This window comes from Nerophis ophidion, linkage group LG03 (genome assembly GCF_033978795.1).
Source record: "Nerophis ophidion isolate RoL-2023_Sa linkage group LG03, RoL_Noph_v1.0, whole genome shotgun sequence".
Lineage (NCBI taxonomy): Eukaryota > Metazoa > Chordata > Actinopteri > Syngnathiformes > Syngnathidae > Nerophis > Nerophis ophidion.
The window spans coordinates 18,221,237-18,243,108 of record NC_084613.1 but is presented as its reverse complement, the minus strand read 5'-3'; the positions used below and the strand labels follow the sequence as shown (position 1 = coordinate 18,243,108).

Genomic DNA, 21,872 nt, shown 5'->3' with positions numbered 1-21,872 from the left:
TTTCGGTTTCATTGTTCTAAATGGTGGTAGCTCAATCGTACACACACACCAGGTGTGGTACTTGGTACTCACATGTTTGTTTTATTGACACTTTTTATACACAATAGTGCGTGTTATTCCTACTTATTTATGTATTGATTTCTATATTGTTAAAATGCCGGACATTTTTTTTAGGTGAATAATACATTCAAACTAGTGACGTCACAGCCAAAGCATGGGAAAATGACACCGCCTTATGGAATGTTTGCAAAGAAAAGACAAGACAAAATTAATGTGTGTATACATAGTATAGCCGCTACAAGTCATTATTTCATTTATTTAAAAAACGGCTAAAAATTTTCCGGGAGACTCCCGAAATTCAGCGCCTCTCCCGAAAACCTACCGGGACAAATTTTCTCCTGGAAATCTCCCGAAATTCAGGCTACGCCCCACTAGCTCCATGAGCACCTGAGTGACGTGTCTGAGAGTGTGTCTGCCCAATGACGTTATAACTGTAGAATGATCGAGGGCGAGTTCTTGGTTTCTTTTGTGGGTTTCATTAACGTCCTCCCAGTGCAGTAACAACACACAACAACAACAGTCACGTTTACGTCTAACACTCTACCGTGCAGAGGGGTTAGTGCGTCTGCCTCACAATACGAAGGTCCTGCAGTCCTGGGTTCAAATCCAGGCTCGGATCTTTCTGTGTGGAGTTTGCATGTTCTCCCCGTGAATGCGTGGGTTCCCTCCGGGTACTCCGGCTTCCTCCCACTTCCAAAGACATGCACCTGGGGATAGGTTGATTGGCAACACTAAATGGGCCCTAGTGTGTGAATGTGAGTGTGAATGTTGTCTGTCTATCTGTGTTGGCCCTGTGATGAGATGGCGACTTGTCCAGGGTGTACCCCGCCTTCCGCCCGATTGTAGCTGAGATAGGCGCCAGCGCCATCGCGACCCCGAAAGGGAATAAGCGGTAGAAAATGGATGGATGGATGGACTCTACCGTAAAGCAGTTCGTCGGCCGTAAACAGCATGTGACACTCTTAAACAGGACTATACTGCCATCTACTGTACATGCACCAGCACAACACCTCCAGGCAACTTCAACCCTTTACTAATCCTCCTACATTCACATCCCATCTCCCCGGATTGTAAATAACCTAATGTAAATAATCAAATGTACTTCTAATGTATATACTTGTTCTTATGCTATGTGAACTCACTATGTTCTGTGCTGGCTGTACATATCCTACCAAGTAAGACCTACACGGTTTCAATGTCCATTTCTCTGTTGATGCAATTGTTGATGACGGAAGTACTGCTATCAACCAAAGCTCCTCATCCCACCCCCCGGTTTGTAAATAATTCAATGTATATACTATGATGATTAACCTGTGTGATGACTATTATGCTGATAGTATATATTTGTACCATGAATTGATTAACGTGGACCCCGACTTAAACAAGCAGAAAAACTTATTGCGGTGTTACCATTTAGTGGTCAATTGTACGGAATATGTACTGAACTGTGCAATCTACTAATAAAAGTTTCAATCAATCTACTAATAAAAGTTTCAATCAATCAATCATGCATTTGTGACGATAACATCTACTTTAGAAAGTGCAGTGCACATGCGCACACAACAGCTGTAAATATACTCTCCCCTCTTAACCACGCCCCCCGCCCCACTCCACCACGTGCACATAATGTCCGGAAACCACGACAAAAAAACAAGAACTGTTTTATTGCTGGAACTGTCTAAAGAAAGTGTCAACAATCAGCAGTTACAGAGTTAAAAAACAAAGAATCCGGCGAACCGGTCACCTTGCTTGTGTGAGGCGAGTGACGCCTAAAGTTTATGTGAGGTACGACACCACCACAAAACTGACCTTTCTGAGCTACAAACTGTCGAATGTTCGAGGGCAACTTCTTGGTTTCTTGTGCAGGTTTATTGTAGGCTCTTGTTTTATTAATGTCCTCCCAGCGCGGTAACAACAACAAACAAGAGCGGCAGTCACGTTTTTTTGGTCTACCGTAAGGCAGTTCTTCTGCCGTAAACAGCAAAGTTGTGACACTCTTAAAACAGGGCAATACTGCCATCTACTGGACATACATATGTGAGACAAACTATTAAACCATTTAGATCAGGGGTCACCAACCTTTTTGAAACCAAGAGCTACTTCTTGGGTACTGATTATTGCGAAGGGCTACCAGTTTGATACAGACTTAAATAAATTGCCAGAAAAAGCCAATTTGCTCAATTTTAATTTAATAAATAAATCTATATATATAAAAAAATGGGTATTTCTGTCTGTCATTCCGTCGTACATTTTTTTTCCTTTTATGGAAAGTTTTTTGTAGAGAATAAAGGATGTAAAAAAAACACTTAATTGAACGGTTTAAAAGAGGAGAAAACACGAAAAAAATTAAAATAAAATTTTGAAACTTAGTTTATCTTCAATTTCGACTCTTTAAAATTCAAAATTCAACCGAAAAAAATGAAGAGAAACTCTATCTAATTTGAATCTTTTTGAAAAAATTAAAAAAAGCATTTATGGAACATCATTAATAATTTTTCCTGATTAAGATTAATTTTATGATTTTGATGACATGTTTTAAATAGGTTCAAATCCAATCTGCACTTTGTTATAATATATAACAAATTGGACCAAGCTATATTTCTAACAAAGACAAATAATATTTTTCCAGAACAAAAATTTTAAAAGAAATTCAAAAGACTTTGAAATAAGATTTAAATTTTATTATACAGATTTTCTAGATTTGCCAGAATATTTTTTTTGAATTTTAATCATAATAAGTGTGAAGACATGTTTCACAAATATTCTTTGTCGAAAAAAGATAAGCTAAAATGAAGAACTACATTAAAATGTATTTGTTATTCTTTACAATTAAAAAAATACTTGAACATTCATTTAAATCGTCAGGAAAGAAGAGGAAGGAATTCAAAAGATTAAAAAGGTAAATGTGTTTGAAAGACCTAAAATCATTTTTAAGGTCGTATTGTTTCTCTAAAAGTGTCTTTTGGAAAGTTATAAGAAGCAAAGTAAAAAAAATAAAAGATTTTCTTGGATTTTCAAATTCTATTTGAGTTTTGTCTCTCTTAGACTTAAAAATGTCGAGCAAAGCGAGACCAACTTGCTAGTAAATAAATACAATTTAAAAAAATAGAGGCAGCTCACTGGTAATTTCTGCTATTTGACCTATTTTGAGAACAGGCCAGCGGGCTACTCATCTGGTCCTTACGGACTACCTGGTGACCGCAGGCACCGCGTTGGTGACCCCTGGTTTAGATGTTTTGTTTTTATTATCCATCCATCCAGCCATCCATTTTCTACTGCTTGTCCCGTTGGGGGTCGCGGGGGTTGCTGGAGCCTAACTCAGCTGCACATGGGCGGAAGGTGGTGTACACCCTGGACAAGTCGCCAACTCATCGCAGGGCCAACACAGATAGACAGACAACATTCACACACTAGGGCCGATTTAATGTTGCCAATCAACCTATCCCCAGGTGCATGTCTTTGGACTTTTACAAATGTTTATTATTGAAGATTGATGTACTGTAAGTGGATTTTACTTTTTAAAATGTTTATTATAAAATGTTTATTATCGTAGCAATATGGTTGCTAAAGTTAAGGATTTGGGGGCTTTCTAGTCACTTGTGAGGGTACCAAAGGCTCTTCTGTGTGTGTGCCGATGTGTTCATGTACTGTAAGTGGATTTTACCGTTTAAAGTGTTTATTATTCTAGCATTATATGGTTAAAGTTAAGGATTTGGGCGATTTCTGGTAACTTGTGAGGGCACCAAAGGGGCTTCTGTGTGTGTGCCGATGTGTTCATGTACTGTAATAAGATTTTGTTATACCCCGCTTTCCGCCCGAATGCAGCTGAGATAGGCTCCAGCACCCCCCCCCCCCGTAACCCCAAAAAGGGACAAACGGTAAGAAATGGATGGATGGATGGAATATTTTTTTATTGACTGATGAGCTGATTGTAGTCATAACTTTGTTGAAAGGCTGCTATCTAGTGGCCACAACCGTGACTTACAGCTACAATCCCTTACACCAGTGGTTCTCAAATGGGGGTATGCGTACCCCTCGGGGTACTTGAAGGTATGCCAAGGGGTACGTAAGATTTTTTTTTTAATATTTAAAAAATAGCTACAATTCAAAAATCCTTTATAAATATATGTATTCAATAAAACTTTAACAAAATATGAATGTAAGTTCATAAACTAAAAATACAACAATGCAATATTCAGTGTTGACAGGTAGATGTTTTGTGGACATGTTTGATAAATATTGATGTTAAAGATTTCTTTTTTTGTCAAGAAATGTTTAGAATTAAATTCATGAATCCAGATGGATCTCTATTACAATCGCCAAAGAGGGCACTTTAAGTTGATGATTACTTCTATGTGTACAAATCTTTATTTATAATTGAGTCACTTGGGTTTTTTTTTCGTCAACAAGTTTTTAGTTATTTTTATATCTTTTTTTCCAAATAGTTCAAGAAAGACCACTACAAATGAGCAATATTTTGCACTGTTATGCAATTTAATAAATCAGAAACTGATGACGTAGTGCTGTATTTTACTTCCTTATCTCTTTTTTTCAACCCAAAATGCTTTGCTCTGATTAGGGGGTACTTGAATTTAAAAAACCTGTTCACAGGGGGTACATCACTGAAAAAAGTTTGAGAACCACTGCCTTACACGGCTCGATTAGTATGCAGAATATTTTTTTATTTATTTAATTGTATTATTTTTATTATTTTTCCAATTTTTATTAAATCAACTTAAAAACACAAGATACACTTACAAATAGTCCACCAACCAAAAAAAACCTCCCTTTGTCATGACGGACAAACCCCCCACCCCCACGCATTGGGATAAGATGTTTTTCTTATCCCACTAAACATCTGTTCAGTATTTTAACATAAAACTGTTTGATTGCGAGGCATTAAAAGCCACAAAACGCAACGGGTCCATCATACCCCCAAACGCTGGCTGAGTAACAACAATATGAACGTTGCACGGAAAATTTCTCTGCCAGTTTCTGCATCCCACAGGGATTCTTCTTTTGTGTTTCTGCACCTCCGGTTCCCAGACAAGGTTGCAACATTGTTTGTCAACACTGTCTGCTCTCATTTTCTCGCACATTTGATCCTCTGATGTCCTGTGTACCTACACTCTGTCCTCCTCCTGTCTAGGCCCGCTGTGTGTGTGTGTGTGTGTGTGTGTGTGTGTGTGTGTGTGTGTGTGTGTGTGTGTGTGTGTGTGTGGGACTTTACTGTATTTACACTCTTTTAATCTAATATAGTAATGCTGCCTGCGGCTGACCAATCAGTGGCCACGATACTAAACCGCCCGTTCTCATTGGCTTGGTTGCCGTTTTTAGTTCATTCAGCCATTTTTATGCGTACAAAATGCTTGATTTAGACCAGGGGTCTCCAACTCAATTTGCCTGGGGGCCACTGGATGCAGAGTCTGGGTGAGGCTGGGCCGCAAGAAAAGATTTCTTTAAAAAAAAATATTTTTAAATGTCTTTTATTTTTATTTTCAACACAAAAAAAAATCAAAATCTAAATGAACAAAATGAAAATTAAGAAATGTGAGGCAATGCAAATTAAATAATAAAAAAAACAAACAACTGTTTGAATTGGTCCAGGTTATCGGGGACTGTCATTACTGACGGACAGGTGTCGCGGTGTGACTGCAGCCCGGCACGTAAGAAAACCCTCGTCTCCATGGAAACCTCTCTGTCGATTTCACTCATTTGCCATTTTTCCACTAATGCATGGGTAGGCAACCCAGAACGTTGAAAGAGCCATTTTGGACCCAAATAACAGAACGCTGTTAAGCGGCATTCATATAAAACTCGCTGGCCGCACTAACATTAAATATTAAGGTAGGGGCCGCGTGTCTGAGACCCCTGATTTAGACCAAAACTACATCTAATATGCTTGTAAAATAAATAGTCCATGCTATATTGAAAATATATTCCTTTAAATGTAAAGCTCCCCTTTTATAAAAGTGCCCAAAATACAGTTTATTGGTGGTCACACCGACATCCTCCTCTTGCCAAACACGTTGTTGATGAGCTTGGCCATGGACTTGGAGCCGCTGTAGCGGCGGCGGTCGGCGCGGTACTTCAGGTGCTCCATCACCTGGCGGATGAGCTGCGTGAACAGGCCGGCGATGTCCTGGTAGCTCTCGGCCGCCGACACCTCCTGGAAGCGGCAGCCGCTGTCCTGGGCCAGGCGGCGGCCCTCGTCTTCTAGCACCTGCCGGGCGTGACACAGGTCCTGCTTGTTGCCCAGCAGGCACACGGGGACGCAGGGCGGCTCCCTGGAAGGTCAAAGGTTGACGTTCAGTGATGCGCAACACTTTTAACTTTTAAAAATTTTAGATCAAGGCTGGGAAAAGTGCCGTAATTTTTTGTTGAAATGTAGGTTTACTACACTTTATTTTAATGATATCAACTGGTGGTATGCATTATATTTGCAATCTAGGGATGTAACGATTAGCGGTATTGATGATAAACAACAGTAACATTACAGACAGTTTTACCGTTTAAAATCTTACAAATCTTAAAACCGTGACTGATTAACGCGCTTCAGTAATACTGACGGCATGATACCTCCTCAAATGCTGCTCATTTCCTGGAGAAGAAACTAGCACGCTAATCGCTGTATGACCATTAATTACTAGAAGGCAGCTGGCTCACCAATCGCCTGGGAAGCACATTCATCTTTAGATGGCAGCTCGCGTGCTAAACACTAGCTGCTTGTGTGCTGACCTTTAGCTGGCAGTTAGCACGCTAAATGCTAGATGGCAACTAGGATGCTAATAGCTAGCTGGCAGCTAGCTCACTAATAGCTAGCTGCTCTTGGGGAAGCCTCTGGTACGTTCATCTCTCGCTGGCAGCTAGCATGCTAACCACTAGCTGACAGCTTGTGTGCTGACCTCTCGCTGGCAGTTAGCACGCTAAATGCTGGATGGTGACTAGGGCACTAGTAGCCAGCTGGGAGCTAGCTCACTAATCGCTAGCTGCTCTTGGAGAAGCCAATAGCACATTCATCTCTCACTGCCAGCTAGCGTGCTGACCATTAGCGGTTAGCTGGAAGTTAGTGTGCTAATTGCTGGATGACAGCTCCCACACTAATAGCCAGCTGGCAGCTAGCGCACTAATTGCTGCCTGCTACTGAAAAAGCCATTAGCTTGCTCGTCTCTTGCTGGCAGGTAGCAGGCTAAAAGCTAGCTTCCAGCTGGAGTGCTAACCTCTAGCTGCCAGTTAGTCCACTAATCGCTAGCTTCTCCCTGTGAAGCACATTCATCTCCAGCTGGCAGCTAGCACGTAAAATTCTAGTTGGCATCTAGCACGCTAGCCCCTACCTGACAGCTCGTGTGCTGACTTCCAGCTGGCAGTTAGCACGCTAATTGCTCGATGGCGTTAGGAAACTAATAGCCAGCGGGCTGCTAGCTCACTAATCATAGCTGCTCTAGCACTGTCATCTCTCGCTGTCAGCTAGTGGGCTTACCACAAGCTTGGAGTTAGTGTGCTAATTGCTGGATGGCATCTACCACACTAATAGCTAGCTGGCAGCTAGTGCACTAATCGCTACCTGCAACTGACAAAGCCATTAGCTTACTCATCTCTTGCTGGCAGCTAGCAGGCTAACCTCTAGCCGCCAGCTAGCTCACTAATCGCTAGCTGCTCCCTGTGAAACAGGTTCATCTCCAGCTGGCAGCTAGCTCGTAAAATTCTAGCTGTCAGCTAGAACGCAAGCCACTAGCTGACAGCTCGTGTGCTGACTTCTAGCTGCCAGTTAGCACGTTAATTTCTAGATGCCATCTAGGACACTAATAGCTAGCTTGCAGCTAGCACCCTAATCGCTTACTACTTTTGGAAAATCCTCTAGCACGCTAACCACTAGCTATCAGCTAGCTATTTAACCTCTGCCTGGCAGCTAGTGTGCTTATTGCTAAATGGCAGCTAGCACACTAATAGCTAGCTGGCAGCTAGCACACTAATTGCTACCTGCTACTGAAAAAGCCATTAGCTTGCATATCTTTTGCCAGATGGATGGATGGAATTTCTGCATCCCACAGGAATTCTTCTTTTGTGTTTTGTTTCTGCACCTCCGGTTCCCAGACAAGGTTGCAACATTGTTTGTCAACACTGTCTGCTCTCACTTTCTCGCACATTTGACCCTCTGATGTTCTGTGTACCTACACTCTGTCCTCCTCCTGTCTAGGCCCGCTGTGTGTGTGTGCGCGTGTGTGTGTGCGTGTGTGTGTTGCCAGCTAGAGTGCTAACCTACCGGGCCGCACTTGAAATAAAAAACATTTTAAAAAAAGTATTCTTTTTTTAAATTATTAAATCAACGTAAAAAACACAATATATACATTATATATATCAATATAGATCAATATAGTCTGCAGGGATACAGTCTGTAACCACACATGATTGTATTTCTTTATGAAAAAAAAACAAAAAAAACATTATTTCTTGTGTGTTATTTATTTACTTATTTTGTATTAAAGTGTGGTTAAAATATACCAATGTGAGTATAAGTACTTACTGAACACGATAACTTGAATTCCAGACGAATATATCACAATTTGAAATGTAAATAAATAAGTGGAGATGCCGGGGATTGAACCCGGGACCTCATACATGCGAAGCATGCGCTCTACCACTGAGCTACATCCCCACGTCGACGGCCCGGCGTCGATATCTATCAACATTAAAAGTGACGTGTATTGCAGACTGCATTAGCTGCGCGGCGCCGCACGTGCACGATATTAATCCCCGCATTCCACGCGGCTGTCTCGCCGGGAGGGTGCGTGCGCAGCTTCAAAGGAAGTAGGACACATAAACTTCCCCATGGCTTACAATTTGTAGCATCAAACGATGTTTGCTACTCGATTTATTTAGATCACGTGACGGCGCGGCACGGAAGTGAAGATCAAACGGCGCTGTTGGCCAATTGGAATCTTAAAAGATCGAATAATTAGCGTACATAGCTAAATTATTATTTATTTTAATTATAAAAAATACATTTATTTGAAAAAAATACGTGCCCAATTGACTAAAACAGTAAAGTAATACCACTGTCTGAAATAAAAAATTACTATTAAAAAAAAAAAGAAAAGTGGAATATACAAGCAAGAGGGATAAAAAAAGCTGTCACTGGAAGACGAGCGCCCTCACATGGCTGTAAGAAGCACGGCAGGCGCTGTGTTTGCTAATATAAGCATGCTCAAATAACCACACGTCATTTTGGGGATTATTGATTATACAGAAGATGGATTTAAAGTAGTCATCTTTTATATATTTTTGTATTTCCATTTGTGCTTTTATTGGTAATTTAGCGCCCGGTGACAAAATTATTGATTGAAGAATACTTTCACATACAACACGTGTGTTGTTGAACATTATTTACATTATTTTTGACAGTTTATGTATTTACATGGTCGCTTGTTTACAATCTGCTCTCCCTACTGCGTGCCTAGGAGCAATTGCATTCCTTTGACTTGGTGGATTTGATTGGAGTGAAGGTGGGTGAACTGTACCGACATATTGGTTTTTAGCTTAGCCGCACCACAACTCCCCCCCACACACACACACCCAATGTGCACCTTTAATGTATACGTGGAGGAGCGATTGCAATACACCTGGCATGTGTGCACCTTAAATGTAAATGTGGAGGAGCAATTTCAATAAACTTGGCTTGTGTGCACCTTAAATGTAAACGTGTAGGAGCGATTGCAATATACCTGGCATATGTGCACCTTAAATGTGAAGTTGCGATTGCAATACACATGGCATGTGTGCTGCATAAATGTAAATGTGGAAGAGCGATTGCAATACACCTGACATGTGTGCATCTTAAATGTAAATGTGGAGGAACAATTGCAATACACGTAGCATGTATGGACCTTAAATGTAAATGTGGAGGAGCGATTGCAATACACCTGGCATGCGTGCACCTTAAATGTAAATGTGAAGTTGCGATTGCAATACACATGGCATGTGTGCTGCATAAATGTAAATGTGGAGGAGCGATTGCAATACACCTGACATGTGTGCATCTTAAATGTAAATGTGGAGGAACAATTGCAATACACGTGGCATGTATGGACCTTAAATGTAAATGTGGAGGAGCGATTGCAATACACCTGTTATGCGTGCACCTTAAATGTAAATGTGGAGGAGCGATTGCAATACACTTGGCATGTGTGCACCTTAAATGTAAACGTGGAGGAGTGATTGCAATACATCTGGCATTTGTGCACCTTAAATTTAAATGTGGAGGAGCGGTTGCAATACATCTGGCATTTGTGCACCTTAAATTTAAATGTGAATGAGCGATTGCAATACAATTAACTTGGCTTGTTTGCACCTTAAATGTAAATGTAGAGGAGCGATTGCAATATACCTGGCATGTGTGCACCTTAGATGTAAATGTGGAGGAGCGATTGCGATACACATGGCATGTGTGCACCTTAAATGTAAATGTGAAGGAGTGATTGCAATACACTTGGCATGTGTGCATCTTAAATGTAAATGTAGAGGAGCGTTTGCAATGCACCTGACATGTGTGAACCTTAAATATAAATGTAGAGGAGCGTTTGCAATACACCTGACATGTGTGCAACTTAAATATAAATGTTGAGGAGCGATTGCAATACACCTGGCATGTGTGCACCTTAGATGTCAATGTGGAGGAGCGATTGCAATACACCTGGCTTGTGTGCATCTTAAATGTAAATGTTGAGGAGCAATTGCAATACAGCTGGCATGTGTGCACCTTAAATGTAAATGTGGAGGAGTGATTGCGATACACCTGGCATGTGTGCACCTTAGATGTAAATGTGGAGGAGCGATTGCAATACACCTGGCTTGTGTGCATCTTAAATGTAAATGTTGAGGAGCGATTGCAATACACTTTGCATTTGTGCACATTTTGGTCAGCCATATTGACTTTTAGCTTAGCTTTGCCACAAACCCACACACACAATATGCATGTGCACATACACGTGCACCTAAATGTAAATGTAGAGGAGCGATTGCAATTACAGTTTGCATGTGTGCACATTTTGTACCGATGTATTGATTTTTAGCTTAGCCGCACCACAACCCTCGCTCCTCTCCACACACACAATATGCACATGTACCCCCCAAATTTAAGTGTAGAGGAGCGATCGCGCTGCAGTGGCCTATGCTGCCTGCTACTATCGTTAGACTGCAAGGTAGCCTAGCAAGGGAAGAATGTTCCAGTCTGACCCTTTGCAGTGGTTGAGTCGGGCCTCACAGATCTGCCGCAGGACATCCTTGGCGTGGAGGAAGGAGGAGCGATCGCTGATGTTGTAGACCACCACAAAGCCGTGTGCCCAGTCCACCGGCTCCTCCACCAGACAAGTCACCCCCGAGCTCTGACAGGGACAACAAACATTATATGTCATCATCCTCACACTTTATCATCATTACAATGGCAACCAGGAAGTAGCAACATACACACACTACTTCTCTTAGTACACTCCAGTAAGTGTACTTTGTACTTAGTAGTGTGTACTTACTTATCTTAGTACACTCCAGTAAGTGTACTTTGTACACTGTAGTGTGTATTTACTTATCTTAGTACACTCCAGTAAGTTTACTTTTTTACACTGTAGTGTGTACTTACTTCTCTTAGTAACTCCAGTAAATGTACTTTGTACACTGTAATGTGTACTCACTTCTGTTGGTACACTTCAGTATGTATATTTTGTACACTGTAGTGTGTATTTACTTCTGTTAGTACACTTCAGTAAGTATATGTTGTACACCGTAGTGAGTACTTACTTTCCTTAGTAACTCCAGTAAATGTACTTTGTACTCTTTACTGTGTACTTACTTCTGTTGGTACAATTCAGTAAGTATATTTTGTATACTGTAGTGTGTACTTACTTCTGTTAGTACACCTCAGTAAGTATATGTTGTACACCGTAGTGAGTACTTACTTCCCTTAGTAACTCCAGTAAATGTACTTTGTACACTGTAGTGTGTACTTAATTCTGTTGGTACACTTCCGTAAGTATATTTTGTACTCTGTGATGTGTACTTACGTCTATTAGTACACTTCAGTAAGTGTACTCTGTACAGTTTTGGCACACTTCAATGAGTATACTTTATACACTTTAGTGTATACTAACTTCCTGTTGGTACACTTAAGTAGGTATACTTTGTACACTGTACTTTTTACTTACTTCCTGTTGGCACACTTCAGTAAGTATACTTTGTACAGTGTAGTGTGTACTTACTTACTGTTTGCCCAATTCAATGTGTATACTTTGTAAACTGCAGTGTGTACTAACTTCCTGTTGGTACACTTTAATAGGTATACTTTGTATACTGTAATGTGTACTTACGTCCTGTTGGTTCACTTCAGTAAGTATACTTTGTACATTGAGTGTGTACTTACTTCCTGTTGGTACACTTAAGTAAGTATACTTTCTACACTGTAGTGTGTACTTATTTCCTGAGTGTGCATATTTGGACAATGTAGTGCTGTCCCACATCCATTACTGTTGTTGCATTACTTCTTTTTTCCTTCTCTTTATTCTTCTTCTTCTCCTCTTTTTTCTTCTTCCTCTTCTTCTTCTTCTTCTTCTTGTCCCCCTTCTTGTTCTTCTTCTTCTTCTCCTTCTTCTTATTCTTTGTTTGCCTCCTCTCCTTTTTATTTTGTTTTAATTTTCTCCTCTTTCCCTTTCTTTTTCTTCTCCTCCTTGTCAATCTTCTTCTCCTCCTTCTTCATCTCCTTCTTCTTTTCTTCTTCTTTTTTCTTCTTTTCTTCTTCTTCTCCTTCTCCTCTTCCTTCTCCTCTTTCTTCTTCTTCTCCTTCTTCTTTTTCTTCTTCTTCTTATTATCGTTCCTCTTCTTCTTTTTTTCTTCTTCTTCTTCTTCTTCTTTTTCTTCTTTTTCCTCTTCTTTTTTTCTTCTTCTTCTTCTTCTTCCTCTTCTTCTTTGTCGTCGTCTTTGTCTTCTTCTTATTCTTCTTCTTGTTCTTCTTCTTCTCCTCCCTTCTTCTTCTTCTTCCTCTTCTTCTACATATTTTTCTTCTCCTTCTTCTTATTCTCCGTTTTCTTCTTCTTTTTTTTCTTCTTTTTCTTCTTCTCCTTCCTTTTCTTCTTCGTCGTTGTCGTCTTCTTCTTTTTATTTTACTTTTATTTTTCTTCCCCTTCTCATTACACTTTTTTCTCCTTGTCACTCTTCTTCTACTACTTTTTCTTCTACTTTTTTTCCAATGTTTATATTCTTCATCTTTTTCTTTCTCCTCTGTCCATTTTTTTTATTTGTCTTCTAGTTTTTTGCCCTTTTTTTTCCTTCTTCTTATTCTTTGTCTATTTTTTTCTTCTTGTCTTTCCTCTCCTTTGCCTCCTTTTCCCTTTCCTTCTTCCTACTCTCCTCATTTTCCTTCTTTCTCTTCTCCTTCTCCCCTATTTTTCTTCTCCTTCCCCTTCTTCTCCTTCTCAAATGTCTCTTTACTCTTCCATATCTCCTTTGAGCTCCCCTTCTCCTTCTATATCTTTCTGCTTCTCCATGTTTCTCTCATCGTCCTTTCTTCTCCTCCACGATCGTCTCCTTCTTCACCCTCCAGACAAGCATGGTCACCAACATGAGTATCAAATATCTGCCAGGTCTTCAGTGAGTCCTGATGATGTCCTTCGGCCATCAAGTGCAGCACAATCAGGATATCCTAAGTCCATTTCCTGACATGAATGTGACAACAGTTAGTGGTACTCACCTGTGAGCACGGGTCCAAAACCTCCAGGTTGAGCTGCCTGCCGTCGATAGACAGCCTCTTGCGATACAGCGAGTCTACAAATATAGCAAACATCACCTATAGGAGAGGTCGCCATCAGGGGGTCCGCAGATTATCCGCTTTGTTGTCAGTTATCCATTGGTGTGCTATTTGTTAGCAACGATTAGCGATCTAGTTGCCAACTATCAATTACAGAGTTAGCATGCTAGTTGACAGCTAGCAATTAGCACAGTTGTGGTCACCTAACGGTTAGCGCTCCAGTTGTCAGCTAGCAATTAGAGAGTCAGCAGGCTAGTTGTCAGATAGCAGTTAGCGAACTTGTGGTCACCCAACATTTAGCGCCCCAGTTGTCAGCTGGTGATTAGCGCACCTGTTGACACCTCACAATTATTTCTCCTGATGCCAGCTAGCGATGAGCATGCTCGTTGTCAGCTAGCAATCAGCACACTTGTGGTCATCTAACGATTAGCGCTCCAGTTGTCAGCTAGCAAATAGAGAGTTAGCATGCTCGTTGTAAGCTAGCAATTAGCGCACTTGTGGTCAGCTAACAATTAGCGCTCCAATTGTCAGCTAGTTATTAGCGCACTTGTTGACGCAATTATTTCTCCTGATGCCAGCAAGCGATGAGCATGCTAGTTGTCAGCTAGTGATTAGCACATTCATTGACACCTAGCAATAATTTCTCATGATGCCAGCTGGCAAAGAGCAAGCTTGTTGTCAGCTGGTGATTAGCAATCTTGTTGTCGCCTTGCAATTAGCGCTTTAGTTGCCGGCTAGCAATTAGCAGTTAGTTGTCCGCTAGCGATCAGGGTTCTAGTTGCCAGCTAAAGGCTAGCGCTCTAGTTGTCAAATAATGATTAGTGCACTCTTCACCGAGTATTTAACTCTCTTGTTACCAGCTACCAATGAGCATGCTAGTTGTCAGCAAGTGATTAGCGCTCTTAGTGTCACCTGGGAATTAGCCTTCCAGCTGCCAACTAGTGATTAGCGCTTCAGTTTGAAGCTTGCAATCAGCGCTCTAGTTGCCAGCTTACTATTACGGCTGTTCGTTATCAGCGAGCATTTCACACTCTGGATGCCAGCTAACGATTAGCGTTCTAGTTGTGAGATAGTGATCAGCTAGGCTTACCATATTGTGAAATCCCAAAAAGAGGACACATATATGCGTGCCAAGGCCGGTACTAGGTGAGAATTTGCCAATGATACTTCAACTCGCTTTCTAATATGTTTATTTAAATAATGCATTTTTTCTCCTCTGTTGACAGCAGTGTTGGCGCTGGGAATTTTCAAAATGGGGTCCAAGGGACCCCATCAAGTCATAAAAATTGGGGTCCCACAGTTAATCTTTGGGGTCCCACTTTTTTGTAAGCGTTTCGAAAACAAATGATAAACGTTTGCATTGTCCTGTTATATGTCACATTATATATTGTGTTTTGGAAAAAGGTTGTCATAAACGTTACTTTGTTCATTAAAAGAAATAATGAAAAAAGAAGACAAATTTGTATGCATATGTAAATGTATTCAGTTATAAACATTTATTCACTTTCTTCTTTCCTTCATGGATCTAAACTTTACCGCCGCTGGTAATTTTTTCTGTTTTTATTTAATAAGTTGTTGGTGTATTTATTTTAGTATAAAAGTGTTTTGCTTGGGTCATGAAATGATGATAATGGTGTGCATGGGCATACTTACATTTTATGTTTAACGCCTAAATCTCTGGAGTCTACATCAACTTCAGATCTATTCTTCATTTCAAAATGTTTAATTTTTATGTTGTTTTTTGTTTGTTTGTTTTCCGCTTTTTTTGTCAAACAAAACTGTTTTTTATGCCGAACACACAAAATATTTAAAATCTTCCAGGGGTAGCAGGGGGTGTATTATGTAGCGTCACGGAAGAGTTAGTGCTGCAAGGGGTTCTGGGTGTTTTTTCTTTTGTGTTTATGTTGTGTTATGGTGCGGATGTTCTCCCGAAATGTGTTTGTCATTCTTGTTTGGTGTGGGTTCACAGTGTGGCGCATATTTGTAACAGTGTTAAAGTTTTCTATACGGCCACCCTCACTGTGACCCGTATGGTTGTTGACCAAGTATACCTTGATTACCGATCAATCCACTAACTCGCTCTGTCAGTTGCTGCATGTGCACACCTTCACAATTTGTTTTATTTTTAACCCTGGCTCAAAACGCCGGACATTTGAGGCATTTAAGAAACCCCGCCCGGATAGCCCGGACAGTCTCGCAAAAGAGGACGTGTCCGGGGGAAAACAGGACGTATAATCAGTCTATCGTTAGTCATGAGTGTTCCAAGTTTTGTTCTTTGAACAAGTTTAGTTTATGCTGAACAACAGCACTTTTGTTACAAACTATCAAAAATAATAAATAAAAAAATGGTGACCGTTTTGACTCTGGAACAGATGAGTGTTACCCATACGGCAGACCCGGGTAAATGAAGGCTCGGGAGCCGCATGCGGCGCATTGAGCTTTTCAATCTTGCCCCCCCCCGGACATTCCCAAATAATAGTTTTAGATGTTTAAGATGTAAAATGTAGCCGCCATTATGATGTGCAGTCATGTTTTCTAATGACCGGAAGTCTTCAACTATACTAAGTCTTTCAATGCTTGGAATCTGCATCATATACTAGTTACTATGGTCATCCAATTAGTTACTATGGTCGTATAATTAGTTGCTATGGTCGTATAATTAGTTACTATGGTCATCTGATCACTTACTATGGGATATCTCTGTCACATTTTGCTGTTGACCAACCCCGAGATGCAGAGACGGTGGCAGGCATTGAATAAGGAAACATTATTTAATTAGAATACTAAAACAAGAATAAACAAAAGGGTGCTAACAAATGTGCGCACAAGGCGGATAACAAACTAAACACTTACTGGGACAAGAAGGAACTATGGCATGAGCAGAGTGAACAAAAGTAGACACAGCTACAAAGAAGTATTAATGACATTGACAGGTAGTGGTGACAAACAACCGGCAGGAGCGACAATAATCCAGCACTGACTGGAGGACAAAGCAGGTAAAAATAGGATCAGGCTGATTGGCACCAGGTGTGGTCAGGTGCCAATCAGCCGTAACTGAGGGGAAACAGCGCTCAGGGAGAAAGACGGGAAACAGACAAAATAAGAGCGCTGACAAGAAAAAAAAAAAAAAAAAAACTAAAACATGGCCACACTGTCAGGGACAAGCCTGACAATCTCAGATTGTAGGTGGGATTTTTTTTTACCCTTTGTGTTCATTTTTCACTGTTTGTTGCATTTTGATTGTGTTTCTGTTGATTGTAGAATATGTTGTCAGTATTCAGTGTTTTATCTTTCATAGTTTATATAGTAAAATTCTTTATTTTCATGTACATTATGGGTGTGTCATTCTGTAAAAAAAAAACATGTCAAATTCCATTCCGTTTTTTAAGGCAGTCCGTCATATAACGTTTTTAGCATTCAATCATTATTGTGAGCTTTGGTATTAGCGTTCCTAAACATAGATATACCGGCCCCAAGACACACTTTTTAAAAAAAATCTAAATCTGGCCCCCCTCCGAGTAAAATAATTGCCCAGGCCTGCCATACAGGGAAAAATTCATCATTTTGGAAAAAGTAGCTCACTGGTGTTGGAGGCATATTCTCCGATGAAGCGTCTGGTCAGGAAGCGCACAAGGACAGCTGGACAAAATGGAAAAAGACAACATGAGGCATGGCACGGTTGGAGGTGCAGTTAAGGTGGAGGGGGGGGGGGGGGGGGGGTCTGCGGTTGAACGCCAAACCTCGCATGAAAATGGCGGCGAGTGGTTTTTGGCGAGCCGACTGGATTTATTTCCACTTTGCATCAGGAGCCAACTCTGCCACCGCAGGCAATCACTGAGTGTTGGCGAGTGGAGCGGAGGGATGTGACGCCGTCCTGGTACTTGGACACTCCATTAGGGACCCTGGTCTCAAACTGGCGCAGGCACGAATACAGCGACTCATTTAAGAAACATGTTTTTTTGGTTATATCTTGTAGCGGCGGGCTGTGCGAGGACGTGAAGTGATTAGGGTACGTGGAAAAAAATCGATTCGCATCCGAATCACGTTGTTTTTATTCACCCCGATTGTAAAACTATCTTAAATGTTCAAAAATCGCTAATTATTTGCTAAGAGATGTATTAGCGGTTGGCGGTGTAGTTGCAAGTTAGTGATTATCGCTGGAGTTGCCAGCTAGCAATCAGCGTGCTAGTTGTCTGCTAGAAATGAACGTTTTCAGTGTCAGATAATTGTGTCTGCTGATGATTAGCGCGCTAGTTGTCAGCTAGCGATTAAGACACAAGTTATTGTCGGCTAAGGATTCACTCCTTTGTTGTCTGCAAATTTTAAGCACTCTAGTTGTCAGCTAACCATCAACACCCTAATTGTGTCTGCTAACGATTAGCGTACTAGTTGTCAGCTAGCCATTTACATCCTAGTTGTGTCTGCTGAGGATTAGCGCATTAGTTGTCGGATAGCGATTAAGGCCTAGTTGTGTCTGCTGACGATTAGCGCACTAGTTGTCAGCTAGCGATTATAACACTAGTTATTGTCTGCTAACAATTCACTCCTTTGTTGTCAGCAACAATTAGCGCTTTAGTTGTCAGCTGCCATTAACTCCCTAGTTGTGTCTGCTAAGAATTTGCTCCTTTGTTGTCAGCAACGATTAGCGCTGTGGTTGTCAGCTAGCGATTAAGACAGTAGTTATTGTCGGCTAAGGATTCACTCCTTTGTTGTCTGCAAATTTTAAGCGCTCTAGTTGTCAGCTAACCATCAACACCCTAATTGTGTCTGCTAACGATTAGCATACTAGTGGTCAGCTAGCAATTAACATCATAGTTGTGTCTGCTGAGGATTAGCGCATTAGTTGTCGGATAGCGATTAAGGCCTAGTTGTGTCTGCTGACGATTAGCGCACTAGTTGTCAGCTAGCGATTATAACACTAGTTATTGTCTGCTAACAATTCACTCCTTTGTTGTCAGCAACAATTAGCGCTTTAGTTGTCAGCTGCCGTTAACGCCCTAGTTGTGTCTGCTAAGAATTTGCTCCTTTGTTGTCAGCAACGATTAGCGCTCTAGTTGTCAGCTAGCGATTAAGACACTAGTTGTTGTCGGCTAAGGATTCACTCCTTTGTTGTCTGCAAATTTTAAGCGCTCTAGTTGTCAGCTAACCATCAACACCCTAATTGTGTCTGCTAACGATTAGCATACTAGTTTTCAGCTAGTCATTAACATCCTAGTTGTGTCCGCTGACAATTAGCGCATTTGTTGTCAGATAGCGATTAACGTCTAGTTGTGTCTATTGACGATTAGCGCACTAGTTGTGTCTGATGACACAACTAGGGCGTACATATGTACATATGTACACATACATATATTTTTGTGTGTGTGTATATATATATATATATATATATATATATATATATATGTCTGTATGGATGTATGTGTGTGTGTGTGTGTGTGTGTGTGTGTGTGTGTGTGTGTGTGTGTGTGTGTGTGTGTGTGTGTGTGTGTGTGTGTGTGTGTGTGTGTGTGTGTGTGCGTGTGTGTGTATATATACAGTATATATATGTGTGTATATATATACAGTATGTATATATACAAACCCCGTTTCTATATGAGTTGGGAAATTGTGTTAGATGTAAATATAAACGGAATACAATGATTTGCAAATCCTTTTCAACCCATATTCAGTTGAATATGCTACAAAGACAACATATTTGATGTTCAAACTGATAAACGTTTTTTTTTTTTGCAAATAATCATTAACTTTAGAATTTGATGCCACCAACACCTGACAAAGAAGTTGGGAAAGGTGGCAATAAATACTGATTAAGTTGATGAATCCTCATCAAACACTTATTTGGAACATCCCACAGGTGTGCAGGCCAATTGGGAACAGGTGGGTGCCATGATTGGGTATAAAAGCAGCTTCCATGAAATGCTAAGTAATTCACAAACAAGGATGGGGCGAGGGTCACCAATTTGTGTGTATAAGTATGTGTGTATATATGTATATGTATATATATGTGTGTGTGTGTATATTTATATGTATGTATGTAAATGTATATATATATATATATATAAATAAAACGATAGAACCTTAGTAGAGTTTAGTGAATAAAAAGCTGACCTGACTTTCCAGAGCCCGGACTTCCCAGCAGAGCCAACTTGATGTCATTCATGGTTTAGTTTTGTCCTCGATTCCCCGTCTTGACGCTCCCTCTCTTCTTCTCCTCCTTCTCCAGAGTGCGCCCGGTGCTTTAAAGGAGCAGGGAGGGAATCGAACGCACGCCCTGCCCTCCCTGCTCTCATTCACTGAGTTCTCCTGCTCCTCCTGGAAATGCCGTTGGGTCACATCGGACCACGGTGGTAAGTTGGTTTTCATAAAACACTTCAGTTAGCGAAGAAAAATCAAGTTGTGCGCAGGGTCAATCTGCATTCTTCTCCTCTTGGCTTCTTTGCAAAACATGTACTTATGAAACGGTGAAGGCGCTACTGGAAAAAAAACACTAAAAAACTACAAACTTTGGTTAAAAAAAAGAGTGCTGTCAGATTATAAAGTTTTTTATCACAATAAACACACTTTTGAGTTTGAGTTAATCGTGATTAATCACAGTAAAGCTTACATAACTTAAATCAACTTAATACTTGGACGCAAATGTATTTATTTTTAACCCACGCCGTATTTTAAGCAACCATTAACGGTGGATTTAAAAGAGCTCAAAATAAATGAATGTAAAGAGTAATTTAAAAAAAATCTCAATAAATTGCGCGATTAATCCGTCATTAAATATGATTATTCCGATATTTCATGTGATTAAGCATGAGTTAACTTGTGATTTTTATTAGCCTTATTATTATCAATTACTACAGGAATAAAAAAATAATTGTATGTAATAAATTCTACAAGATGGACTACAACACATCACAGATTGTTGTTAGGGCTGTCAAATAATTAAAATATTTAATCGCAATTAATCACATTGTTCGTAGTTAACTTGTAATTAATTGTGCTCAACGGCCAATAGATTGAAGTTTTTTCATCTTTAATAAGTGTAAAGAGGTCAGGGGTTCTTGACCGAAATAATTTCATCAAAATAATTTGTGTGATTAACCTGCAATTAATCTGCAACTAAACATGCGTAATGCAATATTTTTTTGGATTAAGCATGAGTTATTTCATTATTTTTGAGAGTTTTGTGACGAGAAATTTTAACTTAATTGTGATTTAGGTACTAATTAAATTGTAATTAATAAATTCAACAAGATGAAATACAACACACCCCAAATTATTAAAATATTTAATCGCAATTAATCACATTGTTCGTAGTTAACTTGTAATTAATCGTGCTCAATCACCAATATATTCAAATTTTTTTAATTTTTAATAAGTGTAAAGAGGTCAGGGGATCTTAAACTATGGGCCCGCTCCAAAATTAACACTAAATTAATAATATTACTGTTAATTTTAATCACAGTAAATTACTTGCTTACGTAATTTAAATTAACCTACAGTAATATTTGACACAAATGTATTTATTTTTAACCCACGCTGCCTTTTAAGCAACCATTCACGGGGAATGTAAAGAAGCTCAAAATAAACTAAATGAGGCAATTCCTTAAGGAATTGCGTGTGAATGTTCCAATGCTTAAGTTCAACTGAAATCCTGGCTTAATGTTGGTTTGGAACTTGGGAAATTGTTAGGTCAGGGGTCGGCAACCCAAAATGTTGAAAGAGCCATATTGGACCAAAAAATACAAAAATAAATGAAAGCCTTATATAAGTGTTGTAATGAAGGCCACACATTATGTAAGTGTCTATATTAGCTATATTAGCCCACTATCAAAATGACTGTGTCGCAGGCTGACCTAAATCTTCGTTGAGCGAAATGTTGAAATTGAATATTTTACACATTTTTACACCATTGGAAAACATTAATAAAACAGAGGCTTTTCAAAGGGTGAGATAAATCCTGGAAATTACTGACTTCGAATGGCCGAATGTATAGATGTTTGTGTCCAAGTTAAAGGAAACTGCAGGCTGC

The 21,872-nt window shown here is 40.0% G+C and overlaps 2 protein-coding genes and 1 non-coding gene across 4 annotated transcripts; all 3 read right to left on the bottom strand.

The window, feature by feature from the left end:
* Positions 1-5,530: 5,530 nt before the first annotated feature.
* rerglb (RERG/RAS-like b) lies at positions 5,531-20,105 on the bottom strand. 2 transcript variants are annotated; one of them, XM_061894475.1, is made up of 5 exons: positions 19,958-20,105; positions 17,432-17,488; positions 13,793-13,866; positions 11,293-11,441; positions 5,531-6,347 (listed from the first exon to the last, which is right to left on the bottom strand). In XM_061894475.1, exons 1-5 carry the CDS (start codon positions 20,007-20,009, stop codon positions 6,059-6,061), a joined length of 621 nt encoding a protein of 206 aa, XP_061750459.1. In that variant the 5' UTR covers positions 20,010-20,105; the 3' UTR covers positions 5,531-6,058. The 2 variants fall into 2 exon arrangements, with proteins under 2 accessions (XP_061750459.1, XP_061750460.1); XM_061894476.1 differs by lacking the exon at positions 17,432-17,488 and having other exon boundaries at positions 19,958-20,088.
* Positions 8,645-8,716, bottom strand: trnaa-cgc (transfer RNA alanine (anticodon CGC)). The gene has a single exon. It is a non-coding gene; the product is annotated as a tRNA-Ala (tRNA).
* LOC133548660 (cilia- and flagella-associated protein 251-like) lies at positions 12,584-13,067 on the bottom strand (the record flags this gene model as incomplete). Its single annotated transcript, XM_061893635.1, is given in 3 exon segments — positions 12,584-12,903; positions 12,906-12,977; positions 12,980-13,067. Coding segments are annotated over 3 exon segments (480 nt in total), but the record flags the coding sequence as incomplete, so codon positions are not given.
* Positions 20,106-21,872: the final 1,767 nt, after the last annotated feature.